Raw genomic sequence first — 24,659 nt, forward strand, 5'->3', positions numbered from 1 at the left:
AGGGTGCTGGATTTCACCTCCTCAGCATCCTCATCAAGGATTCAGTCAATAGTGTCACAGATTCATGGAGGGAAGATAGTTGAAGGAAACGGTAGATGACAAAGGCGGTTGTACACTTCTTAAACATTTTCAGGTTCAAGGGCAAGGTCGAAGTCAAAAATGTTAACTGAAAATTTCAAATTAATGAAGGCAAGGCTGTGATATATCACACGAATATTGGCCTTTTATTAACTATTAGATCATGTCTGGGAGCCACCGGAGAAGTTTCATGTGTCCTATTAAAGAAGAAGCGGAAGCTCGCTGCTTCTGTTCTTCGTTGTTTTTGGCCCTGACTGTGGTCATATTTCAAGACAATGAATATCATCCCAGAATAGCACCAATAGGCAGCTTCCAAACAAATACATCAGTCTTGGCACCCACTGTCAAAAAACACATTGGTCCAGCCATCCGGAAACACGCCCACAAATACACACAACAGACAGACGAGCAGTCACAGATAGGTCACATACACAAACCCACTTGTACACGTGATGCTCACCTGCGTGACCTGATCTATACTGTATGTCTGACTCATCACAACAGATTTTCCTGAAGCTCCAGCTACACACAGCCAGTTTAAACTACACCAGGGAATGAGACAAAGGGTCGGCTGCAATGTCACAAGTCACATGACAAGACTGAGGCGTGATATACGGAGCTCTATTCAAAGACAGTCATCAAATATCTTAAAAGCTCCGCTCCGCAAACGCTGCCATTGAAATGAATTCTTGAAATGTGGCAGAATGTGTTTAAATTTGTGATTTCACACTTCTTCTGCACAGAAGCTTTAAGCGGATGGCTATGGCAGCAGTGGGTGTTCGACTACACAAACTGCAACACTGCACGAGCAGCGATGAGGTCATGGCGTTCACGCTGTGTCCTTGGGGCCATGAGGTAGTTTGGGAAGCAAGCAGCATTTGTCCCAGTAATGGGCGACTCAGTTGCCACTTGCCTGTCATACCTGATAGGCAGCATAAGTGGATGGGACTGTACACCAGTAATTTTTTCGGCTTGCAAACAGGGCATGGTTTGAGAAACCAGTTAATGTCAGATTTTCTCTGAAATGAATGCGTGCCATTTTTTTTGGAACCAAACCAAAGCAGCAGAAGGCAGTGAAGGTGCGCGACTGGTGTCGTTACTATCAAACGCATTGTGGTTCTTTATCAGAGAAACTCAAGATGCCCACGGGGAGCGAGAGAACGTTTTAAATACTGATAAGCAAAAGCTCCAGAGCTAGGTTGGAAATAATACACTCGTGTGGATGATTAAGTCTCCCTCTGCTTTAGGCTCCAGAAGAGGAAATAAATGAAGCTCACCCTGGTTGTTTTCATATTTTCATTAGACATTCAGCACAAGAAAAAAACAGACAAATACCTTTACAAGTACCTTAAATGTTGCCACAAAATCAATCCTTTGCTAATATCCCCTTCTTGCTCATTACATTTACCGAGAGAACTTAAAGGACTAATTTGGGGAAATACACTTGTTCGATCAATACCGCTCTCATGTCTTTAAGCTAAATATGTAGCTGGAGCCCACAACCGATTAGCTCAGTTTAGCAGCAAGACTGGAAACTGTTTCCCCCTGTTTCCAGTCTTTATGCTAACCTGAGCTAACTGGCTCTGGATAGGTAGATAGATAGATAGATAGATAGATAGTGAAAAAACCCTGGATTAAATACTGGTGGAAGTTCCAGTCCCCTGCGACGTGGATAAATATAACTGTTTTTAATGGCTCTCCCACACATGACTGCAGAGCTCATAATGGACACACTGAACATCCGGAGCAGTGGGATCACATCATGATTAATTCTTACACTGAATCACCAGCTTCGATGTTGAAAATGTCATTATCAAATAATGAGCAGGCAGGAAAATAATTTTCCAGTGGAAAAAACTACTCGTTTCAAAGCCGCAGCTCATTTTCACTGTTAAGATGTGTCAAACACGTGGACACACACACACACACACACACACGTACACGCACAGGCACACGCACACACTCACACACACACACACAGACCCCGAGTCAACACCAAATTCAATATTTTTGCCCTCACATTCCAACAAGCACACATTACATGATTTATTTCCTTTTGACCTGTCTTACACACACACATTACTAACTGATATATAATCCCAGCCTTGTATTTGAAGTTATAAAAAAACACATCAACACAGTCTGGACTGAATGCCAATGCGATACAACTCTATCATACTACTCAGTGCCTTAATTCACATCTCCAGATAGATGGCACCTCTCGGTACCCACAGTGGTATCATCAATATCCCTCTCCCAGCTTTTTTATATTGCAGTTTTACTTGACAATGTTCCTGTCTCTCCAATAATGGCACTGGAAGTAGCTGGAACTGACAGGGAGCTTTACAACACACCCAGAGCCATATTATTTCGCTTTCCTCTTCCCCCCATTTCTGCCTCTTTTTATTTGGCCCTTAGTTTTTCACTTCTACCTCCTTGTCATCTCGGTGCTCATGGTCCCCTGCTATCTCATCTCTCTCCATTTTCACCTTCCCGTCCTTCTCTGCTTATCTACCCTATCTTTCTTCCTCCCTTTTCATCCTCATCTCTACTATATCTCTTTTCTCCTCTCCTCTAGATGGACTGACGGCTCCTTTCCCTCCCTTTTTTTTGGCAGCTTGCTATTTTCATATTGACAGCCAGGAGCCCCGTGGCAATTTGCACAATTTTTTGAAATCCTACTTTCCAAACTGACCCTATCGTCCTGAGATGCTACCGTATATCACGGCTGACAATAGTTGGGTAAAGCAAACAGCAGCAAGTCCCTCAGTTTCATAATTACACCCAAAAAAATCAAGCTGGAATGCACGCACAGACACTCTCAGTAAATTGGTGTTTTTCCAATGGACCAAACAGATGTACTGGGCCACTTTTCAGACACTTCAGATGAGAGAATGTAGGGTTCGAGGAGAATATAAATACAGTGGTCATTGTCTGATGGTTACAGGAGAGAGACTGGGTGGATGATGGCGCTATTCTCTGTTGTTTTTTGGATGTGAAGTTGACAAGTCTCCTGCAGAAGATTATAGCTCTAGTGCTGCAAACATGTCCCACCAGTCAGTCCCAGCGCACCAGAGAGTCCTTAGCACATGTTTGAATCTTTGACTTGAAACCAAAAAAATAAGAACGTTAAAACTGCACTTGTGCCACCTCAGATTGATAAACCAAAACAACTACAAGGGCTCTATGGTTCAAGGCCAGTACTTCCTTTATCCTTGCTTCAAAACAGACCAGAAAATAGCTTCTGAGGAGAACACTTCACTAACAACGCAAACAAAAAACAACTTCAAATGCATGTGAATAAGCGCTGGGTCCTGTGCACTCGAGGAGCTGCTGCTTTGTTTTTTGCAAGCTGACTGAGTGCAGGGGAGGCTGAAAGTGAGCGGGCAGATTTACAACTGTGAGGAGAAACAGATATGGCCAAACACTGCAAACATCTGTGGGGCCTAGCACAATTATGATTTTATAGGTCTAGTGCAGCTATTAAGCCCGGTGGATCTTTCAAGTTCCATAGATTAACTATCAGTTCTGCATCCAGAGCACCTCTTTGTTTCTTGATTTTTTTTAGAAATGTGGTTGGTGAATTTAGAGGCTGCGTCCCCATCTCAGACTCAGGCACTCGTCGAGGCTATATTTCAACCCTCGGAGCAGTTCTGACTTTGGAAATAAATCCCAACTAAATGTGAATCTGCCGTCACCCACAGTAATTTTATCATTCCACAGTTGCTCCGGTGAATCTCATTATTGGCTGACTGTGAAAGTCAGTCGCAGCTCGAGGACGCGAACATCTGGGCTGGTTGCGAGTGGGCGGCATACCTGGAGAAGCAGGTCTGAGGCGGGCTTGATCCTCTGCTGGAACAAAATACTCAGCGCCCGATTCTGCTGCTCCAGGTCAAAAACTCTGGTCCGCAGCTTCAGACATTCCTCTCTCAGATCCTGATTCAGAGGAAACACGGGAAGCGAATCAGAATATGGCGACTTGGGTACATAACATTCACTCAACAATGCTAAACAGATAGAAAATTACAGTACATCATCATCATCAAATGTATCATGAATCTAACAAGGCAAGATTTCACAATGTTTCTGGATAATTTAATGCTGTTAAAAGTGATCTGAGATGAGTTTCCATGGAAATAAGAAACAAACCTTCTGGGTAAGAAGCGCCTGCACAACTTGATTGGCAACCTTAAACAGGCAGAGAGAGAAATAAAAAGAAGGCATCATTAAATGTCATTCGGCACAGTGAAAAGGGCTTGACCTTGTATGACCCTTATAGGCATCTGTAGATTGCCCTTGCAGTGCCAACACTGCACTTTGCAGGCTTTCCTCAGCTAATTTACACGTAAGATGAATTATGAGCTTAATGTGCAATGTATTACACATTTTTCTCCTAGAATCTGGTGTGTGCATATGAAAGTCTCTTTTACACACACACACACACACACACACACACACACACACACACACACACACACACACACACACACACACACACACACACACACACAGACACTACATGTCGTGTACACTGTTTAAGTCTCTCTTCCTAATGGCTCCTATTGACAGCGACGGGCTGATGTAGGAGCAGAGGTGGGCCCAGTTTAACTGCTGTTGTGCCTGGGCCTCGGTCTCACAGCGGCTCACACCCGCACTCAGACCGCAACGCTGATGGAGACAGGGCTCCGGTTACTGCCCATTGATTGCTCATTAATAACGTGTGAAGCCACATCGGCTCTTTTGAGTGCGCTCACTCTCGTTTATTGAACGAGGAGACATGGGAGTAAATATGGTGAAATGAGCCCTGCTTCGGCAAGTTAGAGTTCTGCCACTTGTAAAACAGCAGAATGATCAAACAATACCTGACTCTAATGGTCTTGGACAGAGAGAGACTGAACTCTGTCAGACTGTGCGGTTTTCGTATAAGTAATTAAACCAAAATGAGCTTGCCCACACATTAACATTTGGACGGACAGCTGGTCTAACATAAAAAAATAAACACCCCTTCTGTTACAAAGCAAGCTAGGTTTTCTGCTGTTGTTCTGTGCAGTCATTAGAGGGACACTCACAGCCTCCACCATTAAAACAGCATCATTACCGAGCCTTCCTTCCACAAAAGTCAAGCACATAGGAAAACAGTTTTCAAGAAAACACAACAAAGCTGGGCTGAGCCATCGCAGTGAGGGAAGGGAAGCAAAAAGGAGACGCGGGCTGAATTAACCCCCACTTACGAACCAACTCTAAAACAGACATATCACATTTCTATTTAATACTCATTTCCAATCCTCTTCCTCACCCTGCCTCCACCCTTCTCCTCTTTTATTCCCCTGTTCTACCCTCACCCTTCTCTCCCACCCTCCCGCAGATCTGCTCAGTCTACTGAGTCTGTTGGTTCCAGGACAAATTGAACAACTTGTCCCTGCCGGACACACGTCATTCCTTACTTAGCAGAGCTCCCCTCCCTCCTGGAGTGATTCAGCAAGCGGGCACTGCCGAGAGAGCCCGGCTGGTTTAGTCCCCTCATGTGGCTCCCTAAACAGCACTTATCAAGGTCTTGTAAATAACTAGAGGACACAGAAGTGGTGCTGTTATGTAAACCACTGCTTCAACAACACAAGTTCACATCAGGTTAAGGACATCTACCAGCCCGCATTTTAGACTTTAAAATTCACACTGAGCACAAGTAATAACAACAAAAAGCTGTTTTTTTGACTTTGGAATATAGGTGTGATGGTGGTACAGCTGAGTAATACGGGGGAATGGACCTGCTATTATATGAGCATCAACAAAATGCCCTCTGACATTAAGAATAGTTAACTGTACATAAGAGTTTCAAAAACAATGAAAAGTAAAGTTTGTTACATAAATCAGACTTCAGGGAGCTAAATGTTAATGTTTGGCTTGGTGCAACTGAAACACCCCAGTCTCTTTATTAAAGCGAGAGATGAGAGATTGCAGTGCCTGAAAAGTGTGAGACAATGTCTTCAAAGTTAATTGTTATTATCAACAATTCACCCCTGCTTCCCTCAAGCCATGGTTCAAGAAAACTGCCGACCTGTGGTAAACACAATGTGCCGTGCGGATCCTTATTAATAGGTTCATCTTAAGTTCCACAGTACTGCTCAATCTGTTCATGTGGAGTCAAAACAAATTCAGCAAATACTCGTGGACTTTTCAAGGCAAGTAAAACATCTGGTGAGTCACACAGCATCCTTGAATGCGCCTCGGAGTGAAACAAGACAAACAAGGTCTGCACTCACCTCATCTAGACAGCGTTCATACTGTTCCCTCTGGCTCTCATTCTCCAAGGCCAACGCAGAATTCTCCTCCTGCCAACAACACACAGACACATTTGGTGTCAAGGCAGCACGAACCTCGCGGGGGACTTTGGTTACATTTGAAACAACAAACCAACAGCGATGGAGTCGGAAGTAGCAATCAGGCAGAGCTGCGGCTAAGAGGAGACTTGCTTCACAAAGGTCATATGTCAACGCTGAACCGGGATGGCCAATAAAAAATTTAGAAAGAACCACAGAGGAAAAGGTCAGGGGAATGGAAGTTATGATGCTGAACTTTGGGGCGGCAGCCAGCCATTTGGAGTTCGGACCTAATAAGAATATCTCCACCACTTGCCGAGCGGTAAGGTGGCACCTTATTGATCTCCGGGAGTTTCCAATTTGTCAGAGGTAGGCAGCATATTAGGAGCTGTCAGCTGGCGTTGCTTCCCCCACCCTCTGCCCTTTAGTACAAACTACCGATCCCCTTGATGGAAACATGGGAAACACAATTACGATCCAAAACATCCTAATTATGCCATCGAGGAAGAAAGCCTCAATGGTAATGGGTGCAAATGTAAGAACAGTTCTAATGAGATGGCTTTTGAACGAAATTTCTATGTTTAACAAGAGAAATCCCAATTACTGTAATGAAAGTATTATAATTCGTGTCGCCAATTGCATAAAAACAAAATCTCTCTGAAATCTCTTTTCTTGCGCAAACAGCAAATAAAGGTTATTACTTTTTAACGTGTGTGGATTCAGTCAGCACTACACCTACACAAGAGCCCTTTTCTCCAACGCAAGTATAATAAGAAGTGTTATCTGACTCTCCTGTCTGTTACAAGATGCAACTTAAGAGGTGTATTGTTACCTCAACCCAGACATAAATTTTATTGCAGCTTTATCGTTCAGTGACTCACAAGCCTTTAAATGCTGAAACGAGAATCCCAATGTCATTTGGACTTACAGCATGCACGGCAGTGGCCATAACATTTCCCCCTATGATTGTTCTTTAAATGCAAAACTTATCCTTTTTTTTTACAATCGAAAACCTCGACATAAACTGCCCTCTCAGCTAACAAACACAATATAGAAAGACATGCATGTGGCATTTAAGTTCGTGAGGTGACGTGGTTTGGAGGGATTATTTTCTGACTGTCAGGTATGAACAGTAAGCAGGGGGAAAATGTAATGCACACACTGATATGTGAAGGTACAAAGAAACAGAAAAGTGCTGTTTAATTTCAAAGCAATGATAAAAGTGAAACTCTGAAATGGATTATGTCACTCTGGCTGCTTTCAAGGTTGTGGAAGTTGTTAATATACTCTCCAAGAATGAATGGCAGTGAATTAAAGGGGAAGAATTAAGTCCAATATTCACTCTCATTCTAGTTCTTTCAGCTTCCACCAACTCCTGAGGAAAAATATCTGACTATTGAGCCGCTAAATACTCATCAGCTAGTTGTTAACCTTGTCTGTCGGCTGTTTGCTGGCGGACAGGTAACACACGGTTAGTTTTCTTTTGCTGCAACAGCTGCCTGGTCAGTGAAAGTGGAGTTTGGCGGCCAATATAAAAAAAAACAATATAATGAACTAAAACTGACTAAAATGCTATCTTGTGGAGAGGGGGAGTACAGGGCCGGGAGGTAATCCTCCCTGGTTTTGCCACTATAACAATCATCTTTCACACTGAACATAGTCATTTGATCAGTTGTGAATATGGAAAGTATTGATTAGCGCAGCTTTAAAAAAAATTCTTTATTGCAGCATTTGTACTTGTACTTCAAATGATACCACACGCTTGTGATTGAGCCTATCCACTTCATTATGATTTCACTTCCTGCAGCGAGTTATTTTCTTTTTTCTTTTTGGAAAATTCATGTCACCCCTTTCAACTTGTTTGCAAATGATCCACTGTGGACTCACGGGCGATTCTGGCATTTGCAGCACGTTCTCATCATTTAACAAGCAACATGACCAACAAGCATTTCTCCCAAAATCCGGGTGTATTCATTTGAGCCCCCTGTTGCAGACTGCGGTGCGTGCCAGCCAAGTTAATGAACGGCGTCAGTCGAGCTGGAGAAATAAGAGCCGAGCAGTGCTTACTTAGTGTCAGTGGAATTTATGCACAATGTGAGGCAGTGATGAATTTCCTCTGCCTTGTTCTATCTGCTTCAGCCGCTGGTGCATCCATCACCCGCACGGCAGAATGGAACAAAATGGCAGATAACTTTTGATAAAGCCATATAAAATGTAATGTTTAGGTAATGCGCTTCATCGGATGGATTGCCAGGACAGGTTGACCGTACTTTCCTGCCAGTCTGTGAAGATAACTTGCGGCTGAGGAGCAACGGGCAATTATGCGCCAATTTGCTGTAATTACGGGTGTATTTTCTATAAAGGAGGATTTTGCGTAATATTGGCGAAAATGACAATACATCCTTAGGACTCTTGTCCTTTTTACATTTTTCCTTCACTATGTGTGTGTGGACTGAAAGCCTCTAATCAATCTGAATTAATACACCTATGTTTCTAAAACACTCTCTTGTTTACTCTAGTTTCTTGTTAGATGAGGGTGTCAGTCAGCTTCTTAAATGCTGGCATTATTTGCTTTATTATTAGCCTGTGTTACAAAAGTTGTCCGTGTATGTCACACGCCAAGAAGCAACGTGGAGCCACTTAGGAATGAGTAGGTAGGACTGGAGGCCTAATTTAATTAAGTCTGAGTCCTTTAATTGCTGAAGAGATCTGAGAGGATGGGTGTCCGGTGGCTTGAGTAGGCAAAAAAACAAAAAACAATCAGCATCGACGACTATGGCTGTGACTCCCGCTTCGGATGTGGCTTGGGGCTCATGGCAGAGTGCAGCTCAAATCCTGAAGCGCAGAGGAAAACAAACAAAAGCTGGAGCACAGCCTGAGGCCCCCGCGGTGACTCTCACAGGATGACTTTGCTCTCCAAACGAAGAAGGCTGGAGAATTTGATGAGCTGTCATGCTCTCAGACAGAGCTGTGCAACCACTCTGACAAACTGGCAGACAGGCTGGCCACAAAGGATATAGCCAGGGGTAGCTGGGAAGTGTGGATGCGAAGAAGAATGAAGGAATAAAGAAGAACCACGCAGAAAGAGGGTAGGTAGAGCGAAAGGAAACAAAGGGAAAGTCACAGCAGTAAAGATAGAAAGAAAAAAGAAAAGCAAGCTGGTGAAGTAGTTACCTCCAGGGCCTTGAGGCGTTCCACAAGGAGATTGCTTTTGTCTTTGTCCTCTTCTGCTTGGCTGGTATCAGGATCGGCGTTCGGCAGAAGCCTGGGGTCCGGCTCCACTCGAGGCGCCGTCAGGGAGCCATTCTCTTCGGGGCCATTGTGCTGTTTCGCCACTTCCTCAGAGAGTTTATCCTGTCGCACAGACAACCAGACAAGGTTAGGGGCATAGAAAAAAAAAAAAAAACACGGAGGAGAAAAGGAAGGGGAAATTTGGCACGTAAGAACCTGAGCAGATGGGAAGAAAGCGCTCAAAAGAGAGGTATGACAAATGTTTCAGGGCAAAATGAAAAACGGGTAAGGAGCCGTGAAAGGCAGAAATCACAGGGAAAGGCAGAGTGAAAGATGTGGAAAGAGGAAGGGGAGAGGATCAGATGGGCAGATGGGACAACAGGGAGTTAGCTTCAACAACAGAGCTCCAAAACATCCCCTAATCCCTAATCACGTTTTACTTGTTTTCCAAAGAGTGGCAGTGACCTTGAGGGTTCTCATCTCGTCTGTATTATGGGGATCCTGCACTCTCCCTCTTTGCCCACACTGTGTTTCTGCCTCTCTCTCTGCCTTTGACAAGCTCTCTCCGTCTCTTTGCCAGCTATCTATATCTTCTTCTCTTTTTTTTTTTTTGCTTTCTGGCATCTGCGATAATTAACTACTTGTAATAATTAGCTTCTAATTAGGCACGTTCTGGCTTGCACCAAACTGCAAAAAGGAAACACAATGAGCTCCCTGTCACACTCAAGAGATTATCCGTCTTTTTTTCAAGGCATCTTTGGAGCCTCAAAGTATGTACTTATTCACTGAACAAGTTTTGGTCATAGCAATAGCATGTTCAAGCTATTTCAACAAATGTACAATTAGAAATGAAATAACTACTTGATTAACTATTACAATTTTTTTCCCCCATCTTATGTCATTATAGATTGAGTAGCACTGGACTGTTGGCAGGTGAACACAATTTCAATACATCATCACCTTGGGGTCTGGAAACTATGATGGGCATTCTTCACCGTTTTCTTGCATTTATAGGCTAAACTAGCAGCCGTGACCACTCTTCCCAGCCTGAATATGTCTGTGAGGTTATAGCAGGTCAACTATAGAGAGATTTCCCCCTCTAAAACTCTCAGATGGTTTCATTTGAATAGCTGTTAGAGGTCTTAAGAGGAAAAAAAAAAGCAGAAACTACAGAAAAGAGGATGTGGATAATGGGCTTTCTTCACAATTTTATAGCATTTCATAAACTAAACGAGTGGTTCCCTACCTTTTCAGCTGGTGACCCCTTAAAATAAAGCAATATCTTTGAGTTTTTTGAGCAGTTTGGTGGAAAAGTTATTTTCTCCACCAGACCTCTTGGATCGTTTCGTTTGAGGCCTTGTTCGGGGGCCTGAGAAGGTAAAACTATCCAGTATATCACAGGAGAAAGTCTAAACTTAGAGAGAAATCAGGAATATTTTTAAAAAAAAAGATTTACATTTGAGTAGCGGAACAGTCTTTTAAACATAGTTTTAGATTTGATACGTTTAGATTTGGTTTTTGAAATGCCGGTCAAGGGAAAAGAAGCTATTTATGGAAGTCACCTTGGGATCTGGGAAATTTTGTTGGGAACTTTGTGATACTTGTGGCATTTGGCTGGTGAACTCTTGAGATGAAGCAGTATCCGCCTGCGAGCATCTATGACTATCTATGATTTGTCAGCAGCTCAACCAATTTGCGTTGAATGATTTTCTCCCTAGTAATGTCCTAGTAATGAACAGGAAGAAGCAAATTTTTGAGAAAATTCCAAAAGAATGGATCTAAATTTGAGTGGCAGGAACAATATTTTTCTTATTTCCTGCCCTATTGATCATTTTGCGACCTCTCAGATTTATCCTGCGACCTCCTCAAGGGGTCCCAACCTTCAAGTCGGGAGCCAATGGACCAAAAAATTAATCAAAATAATAATAAGTTAATAATAAGATAAATCAATGATGGATAAAGTTATTAGTTGCAGCCCTAAATAGATTAACTGCAAATTTTAATTAAAACAACTATAACACAAGATGTATCCTGACTACAACAATTTCTCATCCTCTTAAATGCAAATTAATTTTCAATTACAGAAATACTAAAACCTCTCATGTCTTCCAGCTGTACTGTGTTATTCACTTACAATTGCCCTCCAATAATATACTGTAGCTATTGTTGTACCCTATTGCTGCATCTACAGAGTGGGTGGGACGCCAGCTTTGAGTGAAGCAATCGTTGCGTTTCTTCAAGCGACAGAGAGGTATTCAGGTGTGATATATATCGCCGCGCACATGTGGTGCATTTTTCATCCCTGCCTGAGCTTTGAAAGATAGAAACCTGACGATACCTAGGGTGAATGTGCAGGACATGGTCGAGGTTAGCAGCACGGCTGGATGGCTGCATCTCAGCTCTCACATGTCCAAATGCAGCAGACCACAAGCGACTTCTCCCTCCAAATGGGAACTGGAAATAATGTCCTTCAGAGCACTTTGTTTTTCAGCTTGATCCAATCTCTTCTGTATATATATTCGGTTTTCAATCTTTTTCGATCCCGTCAGACCAATGTGTTTGAGGCAATACTTTACAGTCACGGTTTTAAACTTTGCATTTGTTTGCTGGGGCTAGCCTCTGAAGTCTGTGGTTTGCTTTTTGAGACTGCTCATCAGACGGCGTTAAAGGGCTCGGTAATAATCTCCACAGAGAGTCTGGAGTGGGAGAGGGGAGGGAACCTTGTCCCTCACGCTGCCCTTTCGAGTTATTGAGTTTGTCTGCTGAACACACAGAATACAGCCACGGCAAGAGCGCATCGCTGCGTAGGAACGGCTGGTGTTCAGTTATACAGCGGGTGGGAATAGCATAATAACCCTCCGAGTGTATTCTCTCTGTCAGTGTCTGTCCGCCGCTGGACAGAGGAGGAAAGTGGAGGTGCACGCGGTGCAGTACAGGCTGACATGCTGCGCATCAGTGTGGAAAACTTGAACCATTTTACCTTCCATAAGCGATCGAGCTCTGCAAATGAGAAAGAGCTCAAATGTTGCTCTCCCCCAACATTTTCACATCATTTTGGTGGACCTGAATTTCACTGCTTCACATTTTTTCCAGGTTTATGCGACAGCCGCAGGAAATGCACACCGCACCGTTATGTGTTGTCACGCAAGTAGCTTACAGTTAATATTAATGATACTAGCAAGGGTTGACTGAGTTGACTTTTTAGGAACAAGAACATTTTATTTCCGTGACGAGCAGCGAAATGATTCTTCAGCTGACAGGAATCTACATGAATCTACAGCAATTTCAATCAGTTAATCGTAGATTATAGTGTCTAGAGTTAAATCGACACCTCTCTGACCCCGCACATGTATGAACAAAGACAGAAAAAGGGCTGAAAGCAGTAGTCAATTAATCAGTGAGTGGATCGACAGGAAATTCATGGACAAAAACGTTATCATTTAAGTCCCTATCAAGCAAAAATACCAAAGGTTCTCTGGTTCCAGCTTCTCAAATGTGAGAATTAGCTGTTTTTCTGTGTTTTATATCATCTTAAACTGAATATCTCTTTTGGCATTGACTAAACAATGAACTGATTAATCAAGCAAAGGGGTTAATTAAGGATTTAACCGTGGAAACAACAACAAAAGCTGCTCAAAATAAAAGTGTCACTTGTGTTTGGTAAATCGCCCATTTTAATTTAGTTGGGATTGAACCCAGGTTACCAGGGTTGAGAACCTTTACTTTATGCATCCACCCACCACTTCAGCTTTCACTTTCTCTTACCCTTGTCATATTGTGTCTCCTCAACGTAATCCGTTCGGGGTGGGGAACCCAGAAAAAGGATTACTCTGTGTGCACAGAGGACATTATTTGCATATTAAAGTATTTAATTCATTATTATTCACACGTATTTCATAAGACGAGGCTGACTAGTCATATTGTCGCAATAAAGTTTTTGCACCTCGGGAACTGTATATCAGTTATTATCCTGGCCGTTAATCCCATGTTTCACTTCCCCTCGTACTCACCGGAAAGTATAAGCGGTAAAGCAACTGACATTTAATCTTATAGTGCTCATTTTTTATACTGACCACTTTTATTTGCACTCATCATTCCAACATTTTTTGCTACATCTATTGCTGTCTTTTATTCACAGTGATGAACACATGTAGCCATTTACACTGACACTCTTTTTATTGCGTACTCGCTGTAATAGTGGTGCCCTTTTCTTCTGTTCCCTGGAGGCATTTCGCTCTTGTTTCAGCTGCTTAAATGTTAAAGACAATAATGTGGTCGCCGCTTTAAAGACACTATGGTTATCATGTGCTCCTTGTGTGACAAAGAGCCACATAGATGCTGAATCACACGAAGTCGGAAGCGAGAGAACTTTTCTTCCCCTGCGGTTAGAGCTCTCAGACGGACAGGGATGTGAACAACATTGCGCCAGTGACGGACGGACTCAGACAGCATCGTTTCAGCGCTGCAACGCTGTGCAAACATATTCAGCTCCAAATAGTGAAGTGCAACCCCAAAGGTGACCCTAGCGGCTTTTTCCCTTATGTAACAGGGTCAGAAATGAACGCTCTCGTCTCGGCTTAATCTGGTTTTGTTCAACACTGTGGATCTCAAACTTGGGATACCTATTCCTAGAAAATGATTATTGGTAAATCAGTAAACAAATACAGAATATAACTATATATCATCAGTGAACGTACAGGTTCCTTTAATTCCTTTAAGTTCTGTCATCATTTCATAATTCAATTCCTTTTTGACTAATTCAATAAACCTGTGCGTTTTTCTGAAAACTCTCTATTCTAAGGCTCCCACACTTTCCAGATCATTTCCTGGAAACTTTCCTCACAATCTCCAAAAAAAAAAGTTAGTCGATATTTAGCTGTAAATTACAAGGATATTTCCGAGAAAGGCCAACGCAATGTGGTTCTAATTATACGGGGAAATGGAGAAAGTGTTATTTGCCAATGTTATTCATTAACTGCTCGTTTTTAATTTAACACAAATACGAATTCACGGTAAGTAAAAGCTGCTTCATAAACAGAGATCAATATCCAGTGGAGTTAGCTTGAAAGATTTGGATTCTTCATGATTCTAAAGATCACTTGATAGTTAGGTCATTAGAGGTAAATATTAATTTTTCTGACATTTATGCTGCATTTTGGTCGCATTCTTACCATTAGTTTTCAGCTGCGCTGGAAACTCCTTAGTTTTGTGTTTCAAACTGATATGAAGATCAACAAGTAAAACCCTCTCCATGCAGTAAAACCTCAACTACTCAGCAGCTCTACTGTTTCTCCTTAATTCCTGACGACCCGTAAAATAAAGTGTCAGTGTGGCACATTTTAGTCACTCTAGGATACTTATGTCTGTTTATGAACTATTTTTCACTTACCTGCTACAAAATTTACTATTTTTTTTCCTAAAACTCAAATATAATGAGCGGGTACTTAATAATTAATTAATTGTAGCAACAACCACTTTGTCCATTTCCCTTAATGGGTAGGGATGTCTTTCTTGGAAATATTCTTGTAATTCACAGCTAAGTACCTGCTAAATTTTGGAAAATTATGAAGAAAGTTCCCAGGAAGTTAGCAAGAAAATAAATGTAAAATAAAGTGTTACTTTCCTCCGTAAGATTATCTCTAAGAATTAGGCCTCTCTGAATATTGACCGTCATTTAAGCCTCGTTGCAAATGACCACAGCACGCGTGACAGACACTTAGAGGTAATTCACCTTATAGGCCTTCATGATGTCCACTGTGTCCACGGCAGTCTGCTCCAGGACGCCCTGATTCTGCAGCAGCGACCGCACCGTCTCTTCCATCCTGCACACAGAGGACATATCATCGTGTCGAGTTACATATCACATTAAAATAAACATGAACAGGGAGGTTAAGGAGAGCATGTATGACGGATACTTCTTAGATTTTGCGAACCTTCCGGCGTCAAACACTCATCGCTGTGGCTTTTTTGCAGCATCATGGCTCTTTTCTCTTCAGCTAATACAACTCATGTTGACTAGATAAATGGAAGTCCACGGTTATATAGTCAGCAACCTGGGTTCATGCCGTGCACTGTGTCAACTCTCCCATCCTCCTCCTCCTACTCGGTGTGGACCTTCTGTGCAGCCATGAACACTCAACATGAGCCTGCACAACACTGTAAAATCCCAAATTCTTCTTATTAGGGTCTCCCAAGTCCTCAGATAATTAAGCAGAAGCTGCTGATCAACCTGAATACACAAGAAGATGTTTCTTGACAGACGCCGCAGCGTTTTTTACGTGACTAGACTTCCTGTAGGGAATGGTGCTCCAAGAATGGAGCAACCCTGATCCAAACACTCCTTTTTTTTTTTTTTAAATCTCAACCGTAAGTAAAAACAGCCAGTAAAGACCTGCCCGAGGCGCTCAGATGTACACTGGTTGAAAAAGTCTGAAACGATGCAATGCCAGAGCCATCAGCCGCTTCCAAGTGATGAGTAGACTCAAAGGTACCACTGTAAACATCTAAAATGCCATCTATTTTCTAGCGGTGTTGCTGTTTTATAAGATGTTTGTTGTTTGAAATGGATCATTTCATCCTACAATTGAGATTTTTTTTCACACTTTCCATAAGCATGCACACACAAATGAGCCAGCGGTGAAGATGAAACGAGAATGGAACTGAATCAATGCCAGAGCTGCAAGATGGATGAGTGGTATTTTTTTGGACTGAATCCCAGCCTCTGCTCGGTTCACTATGTGGGGAACACTTTGTCCAAATGACTGCGCTGAGTCCAAAATGTGCAAACGTAGCACTTACTAACTTATTGTGTGTGATTTTGTGGGCGTTTCTCTGTCCACAGCCTTATGTGTGTCTGCTGATGGCTTGAATTAAGTGCAATCACAGCGGGCGAACACCGAGCGAGTGACCTTGACCTTCAAGACCTGGTCTGCTCGAAACAATCTGCGCTTCTATTTTGCGCTGCTAACACTGCAAGCTGAATGCAAAACAGGTGCCAATGTGAAAATGCCTCTGCCTATTTCCATCTGAATAAGAGCCACATGCCATCTTTACCCCTCGAGCTACAGGGTGAACTTTGGCCTTACATATATTCACTTTCGGGTTCTGTGGAGAGAAAAAAAAAGGAAAAAAAGACTAGCACAGCACCAGATAAGCTACGTGAGATGATCTTGGACCCAGCTGGGATCATGTAAACGGACATGATAAGATAATACTGACATTCAGGAGCAGCGGTGGATGGGGAGCGACAGCCAGCCATTGTTAAGAAGGAGCATCTTGACAAAAGAAGGGCTTTGACATTGTCTGCTGGGAATCATCTGAATGTCATGACACTTTCCTCTTCTTCTTCTTTTAGTGTCTGGATTCACAGTGAAGTTAAGCAAAACAAAGGAGACAATCACGTGACAAAGCTGATTTGGCAAGCATGTGTTCGTTTCGGGGCTAGAGCGGGATTCACCCAGTCTGTTGCACAGCGTTCACGTTAACGAGGACCATCACCTCTTTGTCTCCCCAGTCTCACACCCGTGACTCATGTGCTTGTCAGTGTGACAGAAGGCCTTGTACTACTTGTCAAGCTGATCCAAAAGTGCATGAATCATATAAAAAGAGAAATCAACCAACTTTGATGTGGAGCTCACCAGCTTTTCACAGTCGTGTAAGTATTTTTAGAAAAAAAAAAAAAGATAAAATATTCATGTATGTGTGGACTATCATTACAGTGTTATACATGAAACTGAGAGAAATAATTCTTAACATTACCTTGATGAAAGCCGGTGAAAGCCTTCCGCTATATATGCTTATCTCACTTTTTTGCCGAGAGTTAGATGAGAAAAATCAATGCAACTCTCATGTCCGTTCATTCAATATAGAGCTGTGACCAGTGGCCGTGGTTAGCTTAGCTTACTTGAAGGGGAAAACACAAGGAAAGGAAACAGCTAGCCTGGCTCTGTCCAAAGGTAACCTAATCTGCCTGCCAGCACCTCCAAAGCTCAGTAATTAATGCCGAGATCTCGATGGTTTAATCCAGCAAAAAAAAAAGAGAGAGAACTATATCTTTAACCTTTAAAAAAAAAAGGCGTCAAAACGATTTTTGTGGTTTTTTAGTATTTTTGAAAAGAGGAGGAGCTTGGGAACAACTTTATTTACAGTATAATACAGTATTAGTAATAATAGCAATATACAAGTATTGGAATTTTCAACTTCAAGACAACACCGTGAGCATGCTGTTTCACCACACAGTGTCTGAAATTAAAGTATATTGTTGTAGTATATTCATACCCAACTGTGTTACGCTTATGTTCTATACGCGCTTTGTTGTATAATGATTTCATGGTAGTTCTCCGGTGATCTGCCCTGGAAGTGAGTGAGAATGAGCACAGGCAGGCAGGACGGTGCGAGCCACACCATCTGTCCCGGCTGAGCCATAAAGCCGGCTGTAATCAGGCCGCTAGCTGCTGACTGAACAGTCAAAGAGGCGGGCAAGCATGACGGCAGGCAGGCAGGGCTGGTGGCAGATTGTTCCTGTTCCTGCTTTAAATGCGGGCCTTAATCAGCACATCCTATAGAGCAACGAGGACATGACATAGACGGCTTTGGAGTCCGGAGACACTGACACCGGGTCAAGGACTAGCTGACAGGCATGATGAGCAGGACAAGTAGCGGTAGTTCTTGGACTTAGGGGATTTGGGCAGGTGACCACCTACAGTTTCTGCCTCTTGTGGATTATCATGACACCGGAGTCACATAGATTGGCATATGCATCTCTTTTTTAAAAAAAAGAGGATTTTGAAGGGATTTCCACAATCCTCAAACACTCCTCTGTGGATCTGGATCAAAAATATACCATCCACTGCACAGCAATAAAGATTTTAAAGCTACTTCTTAAGTTGTGAATCTATTTCTTGATCCAAAACAGATGGTAACTGCTCCTTTTGTATCACACAAGAGAAATAGAACTGCATTTTTATGTGTGGAAAATAGTGTCAAATAACATTATTGTAGATAATATACTGGATAATTAATTACTTGCAGAGGAACAGTTTAAAAAAGGCACAATTGCTCTCCTGTTAAATTTTTTGTTGATTTGATCAACTAAAACTGAGCAACTGAAGTAATGCGAAGTAAATGCAGGATAAATATGTAAATGTGGGCGTTTTTAAAATTAAACCTGAAATGAGAAATAGCGGAAATATCATTAGGCAAGCCAACAGATGGAGTCAAAATTATTCTAATGCCGCATGCATGAAACCTGTGCCAAATAAGCCAGGGAAGCAATGAATGTAAAATTAAATGAATGATATCAGCATTTGTTTTTGTAGCTCCTGTGGCCATACCCGCATAACTTCCAGACAAACTTCCCTGCATGCTCGCTGTGACTGACAAGACCTCCCTGACCTTCACATTACGAACCGGCAGAATGCTACGAAACACTTTGATGCCTCAGCCTGCCTGCTTCCTCGTGTTGTGGCTGGAGGAGGAGGGAGGGACGGGGGCGAGGGAAGGGTCTGGATATAGTGCTCCCGTTTTGAGGGGATTGCGGCATTCCTGCACACCTGAAAGAAACCCTTTGTGTTTCTAAACAGACCCGGGGAGCTCTGGCGCTGCCTAGCTTTCCATACAGCTTCCATTTCAAAGTTTCCTGTCACCGAAGGAGCAGATGTGTGGCATCTCGCTGGACAGACTTTTGAGCTTTTGACGGCATGGACGGAGCGCTGAAAGACTTTGAAGTTTAGTGGTGGTGCTGAGGGACCTTTATTGCCATCAGTAAATCCTCAAGGTCTTCTAAAGCAAAGGTTCAGCGTCAACAGCAAACGTTTTCAACCACTCCAAATATAATGTTTTTAGCTCTGCAGTGAAGTCTGTTCCTCTGTCTTGAATACGGGATTCTGCCTGAACCACTAGTTATCCTCTTATTTTCCTCGGGAACTCATGCGGTGCAACAACACAAACAAGAATGCCTTGGACAGTTACCTCCCAGTAAACACTATCAATGTTGCACTGACTACTAATAACATCAAACCGCTTATAACGCTATTTGACAGCATTTCTTTTCTTTTCAAATCACCATTTGTGAGAGAGCTAATCATGAAGCAACGTGGTTCCAGAAACATAAAAAAGTACATTTAAATAAACAAATGTATGTTTCAAAAGCAGTAGATCCTGCTAAGAACAACAGGAACGATGTCCATAAAATAAATAGTGTAATTTGTCATTACCGTGAATTCAGCCACATAGAACCTATTTACATATGAAAGAGAGTGTTCTAAATGCATACGATTGATGGAATACAACTCAGTTGACAGAGCATTACTTTACATAAAAAACATAGTCTTGCTCAGTGTGATTCATCTCAAAGCGCTCTCCAACTGCCTGTTGAAAAAAATCATTCAAGGAAGGAGAGAGAGTAGGAAGGACGTGTGTGTGTGTGTGTGTGTGTGTGTGTGTGTGTGTGTGTTTTGAAGGGGCGTATGTGGAGATGAAAGCAAATTCTGACTTTCCTGACCCTCGTGCTGCACAAGCTGAATTTCAAACGTGGCGTTTGTCAGCAGTCCAGGAAATACAATTAAGGGTCCAATCAATTTCCAGCCCGAGGCCTGACGAGCTTCGGGCCATCACACCCCTCTCCGTCTCGCAAAAACACACACACACACACGCAAAACACACACATGATCGCGAGCTGTCCGGAGCTTTGATGTGACAACGAACCGCAGAGGCGAACAAACTGGTGCATCATCAGGACACACGGGAAATTAGAGGTAAAATGCTGTGTGTCGTCTCATGCTGTTAACATATGAAAAACTTCCTCTCCCTTCTTCTTCACCGTTTAGCTGTCAAAGGTCACAATGACATCAGGACTTCAAACGAAGGAGCGTTTTATTCAAAACTATACTTCCTCAGTAGATTTACACAACTCTAGCCTTCAATGACAAATTCCTTCACAGACCTGAAAATGATCAAGGGACTCTAAACCTCTCTCAAAAGCCAACAATGTTGGATCAAAACTTACCCCATCTTGAGTTTTTCTCCATTTTTAACACCACCATTTTTCCTGAAAAACGCCAGAAAAACTGTGCAGACATCCCTGAGCTCCATATGTAGAGACATTCGAATCCAGCACTCTGCTCTCACGGTTCTATAAAGTGACCCAGACACTATTGCTGAAATGTGGGTCTCTAGGCTAAAATAGGCCATGCGGTCATCATATAAGCCTGAGTGCTTTTCGCTCAATCGGCAGACAGCACGGTCAGTCCCGTGGCCGGGTTACCGAGTCAGCCTGACAGCAGATCTCCTGTTCTCATTTTCTACTTGCCGTGTCTCCAGTGTGTCATTACCCAACACTGGCTCTGTGCAAAGACAGTGATTTGGCAGGCAAAGACTTTCCCATATGTCCCACGTTAAGCCCTCTCACCGAGGAGAAGGGCCCCTGCTGGGAGGCAAGCAGGCCGGTAGTCTCGGATCAGACGGGAATCAGGGATGGGTTTGTAGGGATGAAGCACGACTAAAGACAGGGATCCCCCTGGTTTGTCAGCCAGTGTGTGTGTGTGTGTTTACGTGTGTGTGCATGCAGTTGTGTGGGTCTGCATTGGTGATTAAGAGGCCCTGGCTTCACTAAAATCAACACTTTCCATGCAAGAAAAAGCTAACACAGAGGCTGCATGCCAGGACACTCGCTGCCTGATCTGAGATCTCTGCGTGCCATCTCACATTTATAGTTCGTTGTTCTAAACGGTCTTCTCTCCAAATGTGCCACTTCTCATCAACACACTTTTTAGATGCTCGTTTGTTTATTTTAGTCATCGCTCTCCTGCCAATGACCGCCTGCCTCTTTGCATGTTTAACAGCTCGGACCAAGCTGGAGTTGCTGATCCCCCCCGCCATGGTTGAATATCTGGGCTGCCAGCATTCCTTGGCAGCAGCATATAAGCTACGCTGTGTCTATATTCTGAATTCTAAAATAAAAATATAGCCTTTTTTACAGACTTTTTTTGCTTTGTTGTTTTTCCTTTACACAGAAAACTTGGAAACTAAACTGAAGATAAGGATAACATCGTAAAACCCATGATAACTTGTTGAAGCTTCAGCCATAGAAAACGTGACATGAGTTTTACAGTGGGAATTACAAAGGTCCGAGTCAAAGAATAAGATGAACAGAAACAAACCTCGTGACAAAAAAGAAGCTCTAAACTGCTAAATGATGGAAAGTACCGGAGGTCGCTGGAGACGCATCAGCTTTTCTCTGTCTGTCTCTAGATAGCAAGGCAAGACACTCTCACTCTATCAATGCTGTCAGAAGCTCAGGTTGACCGAGACCCTTTAATCAGATTTGACCAGTGAACAATTGGGAAATCCTATTGCTGCTGAAATGATAGGGAGAACAATCACCTGGTTGTGCGGCTGAATCAAGGCCATCAGGGGCCCTTGCGTGACTGCTGCATCGATGGCTACAATCGCCTTATCTGACCTTACCAAGTCCCAGCAAAACTGTCCATTTTGGCACGAAATTATTCCATTCTTCTTCTCAGGCTCCTTTCCAGCAAATCACTTATGTACGCCCACCGGGTGATTGCCTAGCTTAACTAAACGCTAAGCCACTGTTATCCTCTTAGAGCTGTTTTGCAGAAAACATGCAAGGAGACCCTTTCTTAGACGTGACCTAAATGAAGGAGAGAAACAAACTCCCTGGAACTAAACTAGACGTTTTTAGTGAAAGGTTGGGTCCAGTTTAGAGCTTTGAGGACAGTTCAGAGCTGTAAACCTCCTGCACATCAGTCATGCGTGTTACAGCAGGGTTGCATTACAAAGGTCCTCACACTCCCGACCGCTGACTCTCGCCAGCGACCTTTAACCTTATCAACAAGACTCACATGCAAGAGAAAAAGAGCTCAAGAAGCCAAAGCATTTAGTATACTCTGACAGTCATATTTCGTTTCAATATTTGTTGACCAACCTGCCGTGAAAAAGAGTGTATTTTGGTTGTTGTTGTTTTTTTGGTTGTTTTTTTTTACATAGGATGCCCCTTTAACCTTAAAATGTTTTTATGAAAAATACACTTACAATTAAATGATTAACATAAACATTGGTTTATTGACCTGTTTTACCTTAAATACAATTTAATTTCTGATTGCAAATATTAGAAATGCAATAAAACTGGAGAACTATCTGCATTAAATACTGATTCTTTCCAGAATCGCCCCAAAACAATTTTACCAGAAGCACAGTGCCAACTGGGTGTAATTGAGAACTAGTCTGTAAAGAGAGTAAATTAAAATGGACATATGGAGGGCACGAGATTTAGGTTCTTTCTTCATCCCTCCAGCAGTCCCACTACATTTGGAAAGATTTAGACTGCAAATTCATGATGTCGGCCCTACATGTTCACCTCTGGCCAAAGGAAGCAGTTAGCAATGAGGAGGCCATTGAATCTTCAAGAGCATGTCACCGGACCCATCTCCGCAACGGCTTACAGGCATGTGTGTTCCACATGTGAAGCGGAGACAGTGATACAGACTGAGGAGGACATCCCAGTGGGACACCTTAGTCACGAGGACAGCATGGAATCCATTACTTATACTGGGAGCTGCAACTGCTCCTAAGGAGGGCCATTTGGGAACTGGGAAAATGAGTGGGAGGTGGGTCAAGAGGGAGAGTGGGGGCGGATGATAGTGCTAAAACCTAATGTCAAGTTGTATGAAGAGCTGAAACAACTACTCGATTACACATTTGGTGAGCTGACAGCAAATTAATTGGCAAATATCTTCAGAATTGATTAAGTTATTTTTAAGCAGAAGTGGAAAAAATGTAATGGTTGACACTTCCCAAACGTCTGGTTTTCTTAGTTGTCTGTGATATTAGATTGAACGTGTTTGGGTTGTGGACTGGACAGAATGAGCAATTTTAAGTCGTCACCTTGGGCAGTGGCTAATTCTGATGGCCATTTTTTGCTATTTTCTGACACTTCACAGACCAAATGATCATTGATTTAATTAGAAAAGTCCCGATTGTTTGTAATCATATATTTCGATATCAAAATTCAATTAAGAAATCATTTGTAGGATATGTTTGGATATGTTTCTGTCTGTTCCAGTGAATTAAATAAGAGCCAAAAAAAATCTAAAAATACATCTGTTAAACAAATATCGCCATAAAGCCGTCCTGCTTATTATTTATGCAACATGACCTACAAGCCTCAATAAAGCCTGAGATATTACAGGGATAGTCACCTGGGTATAAATGGTACAGCAAAATCTCTGATGGGTGGCAAATTTATGTTTATGCAAATTTTTAAAATGCATTCATCTCATGATGAATGTAGTCACACTGGAGACCAATCACACCAACTGACACCAAACTTGAAAAGCCAACTCTTGCTAAAGCACTGAGGTTAGCCCCTTCAATTTCTTACAAAACTTCCTCTCACATACTTGTCATGGTATCTAGAAATGCAGATAGTTTTAGTTCAATTTGCCCAGGTCTTGAGGCATCAGTCTCTGAAATGTCTGCCTTCAATACAATAGAGTTTAAAGGAATTTAGTTTGTGGTCAAAGCATTGAAAAATGGCAACAATATCTGTTTCCAGAAAAAGTGCTGCGGTTACTGTGGATAATCTGTAGAACAAAGCATAAATGGTTTTCCTGGGAAGTACTTCTTTGACACAAAGCAGTAATCGGGACACCGTCCTGGGAATAAAATGTTGCCGGTAAATGTTTTAAATGTAATTGTTCAATGCTGCAAGCAGGACAAACACCTTTCCATTCTTCTCTACTGCATTGGGGTGGCAACAGAAATGTCAGAGATATAGCAGGTGGATGATTCAACCTTTAAAGAAGTGCGTGGCGGGCATTTTCTGTTAAAATGTCCTTTTTGTTGCTCGTATAACATTTAACAGTTAAAGAATATGTGTCAACCAGAGCGGCGGCCAGATCATCAAATCCATACCGCAACCATGAGGTCAGTTTAAATTACATGCTGTTTGGCTTTAGGCTACAATCTGTGAACACCAGCTTCACAAGACAGAGAGAACAGGCGAAGTTTCGT

The 24,659-nt window shown here is 42.5% G+C and overlaps 1 protein-coding gene across 4 annotated transcripts in view; it reads right to left on the reverse strand.

Annotated features, from left to right (window-relative positions):
* LOC120798089 (nck-associated protein 5-like) overlaps positions 1–24,659 on the reverse strand; it is a 93,685-nt gene that overhangs the window by 26,747 nt on the left and 42,279 nt on the right. For all 4 annotated transcript variants that reach the window (XM_040142109.1, XM_040142107.1, XM_040142108.1 and 1 more), the window contains 5 exons: positions 15,358–15,448; positions 9,570–9,749; positions 6,339–6,407; positions 4,228–4,266; positions 3,895–4,014 (listed from right to left, as the gene is read on the reverse strand). In XM_040142109.1, the coding sequence (XP_039998043.1) occupies positions 3,895–4,014; positions 4,228–4,266; positions 6,339–6,407; positions 9,570–9,749; positions 15,358–15,448 (499 nt within the window). The remainder of the gene's footprint in view (positions 1–3,894; positions 4,015–4,227; positions 4,267–6,338; positions 6,408–9,569; positions 9,750–15,357; positions 15,449–24,659) is intronic.

The sequence above is a fragment of the Xiphias gladius genome, chromosome 13, assembly GCF_016859285.1.
Source record: "Xiphias gladius isolate SHS-SW01 ecotype Sanya breed wild chromosome 13, ASM1685928v1, whole genome shotgun sequence".
In the NCBI taxonomy this organism is placed as follows: Eukaryota; Metazoa; Chordata; class Actinopteri; order Istiophoriformes; family Xiphiidae; genus Xiphias; species Xiphias gladius.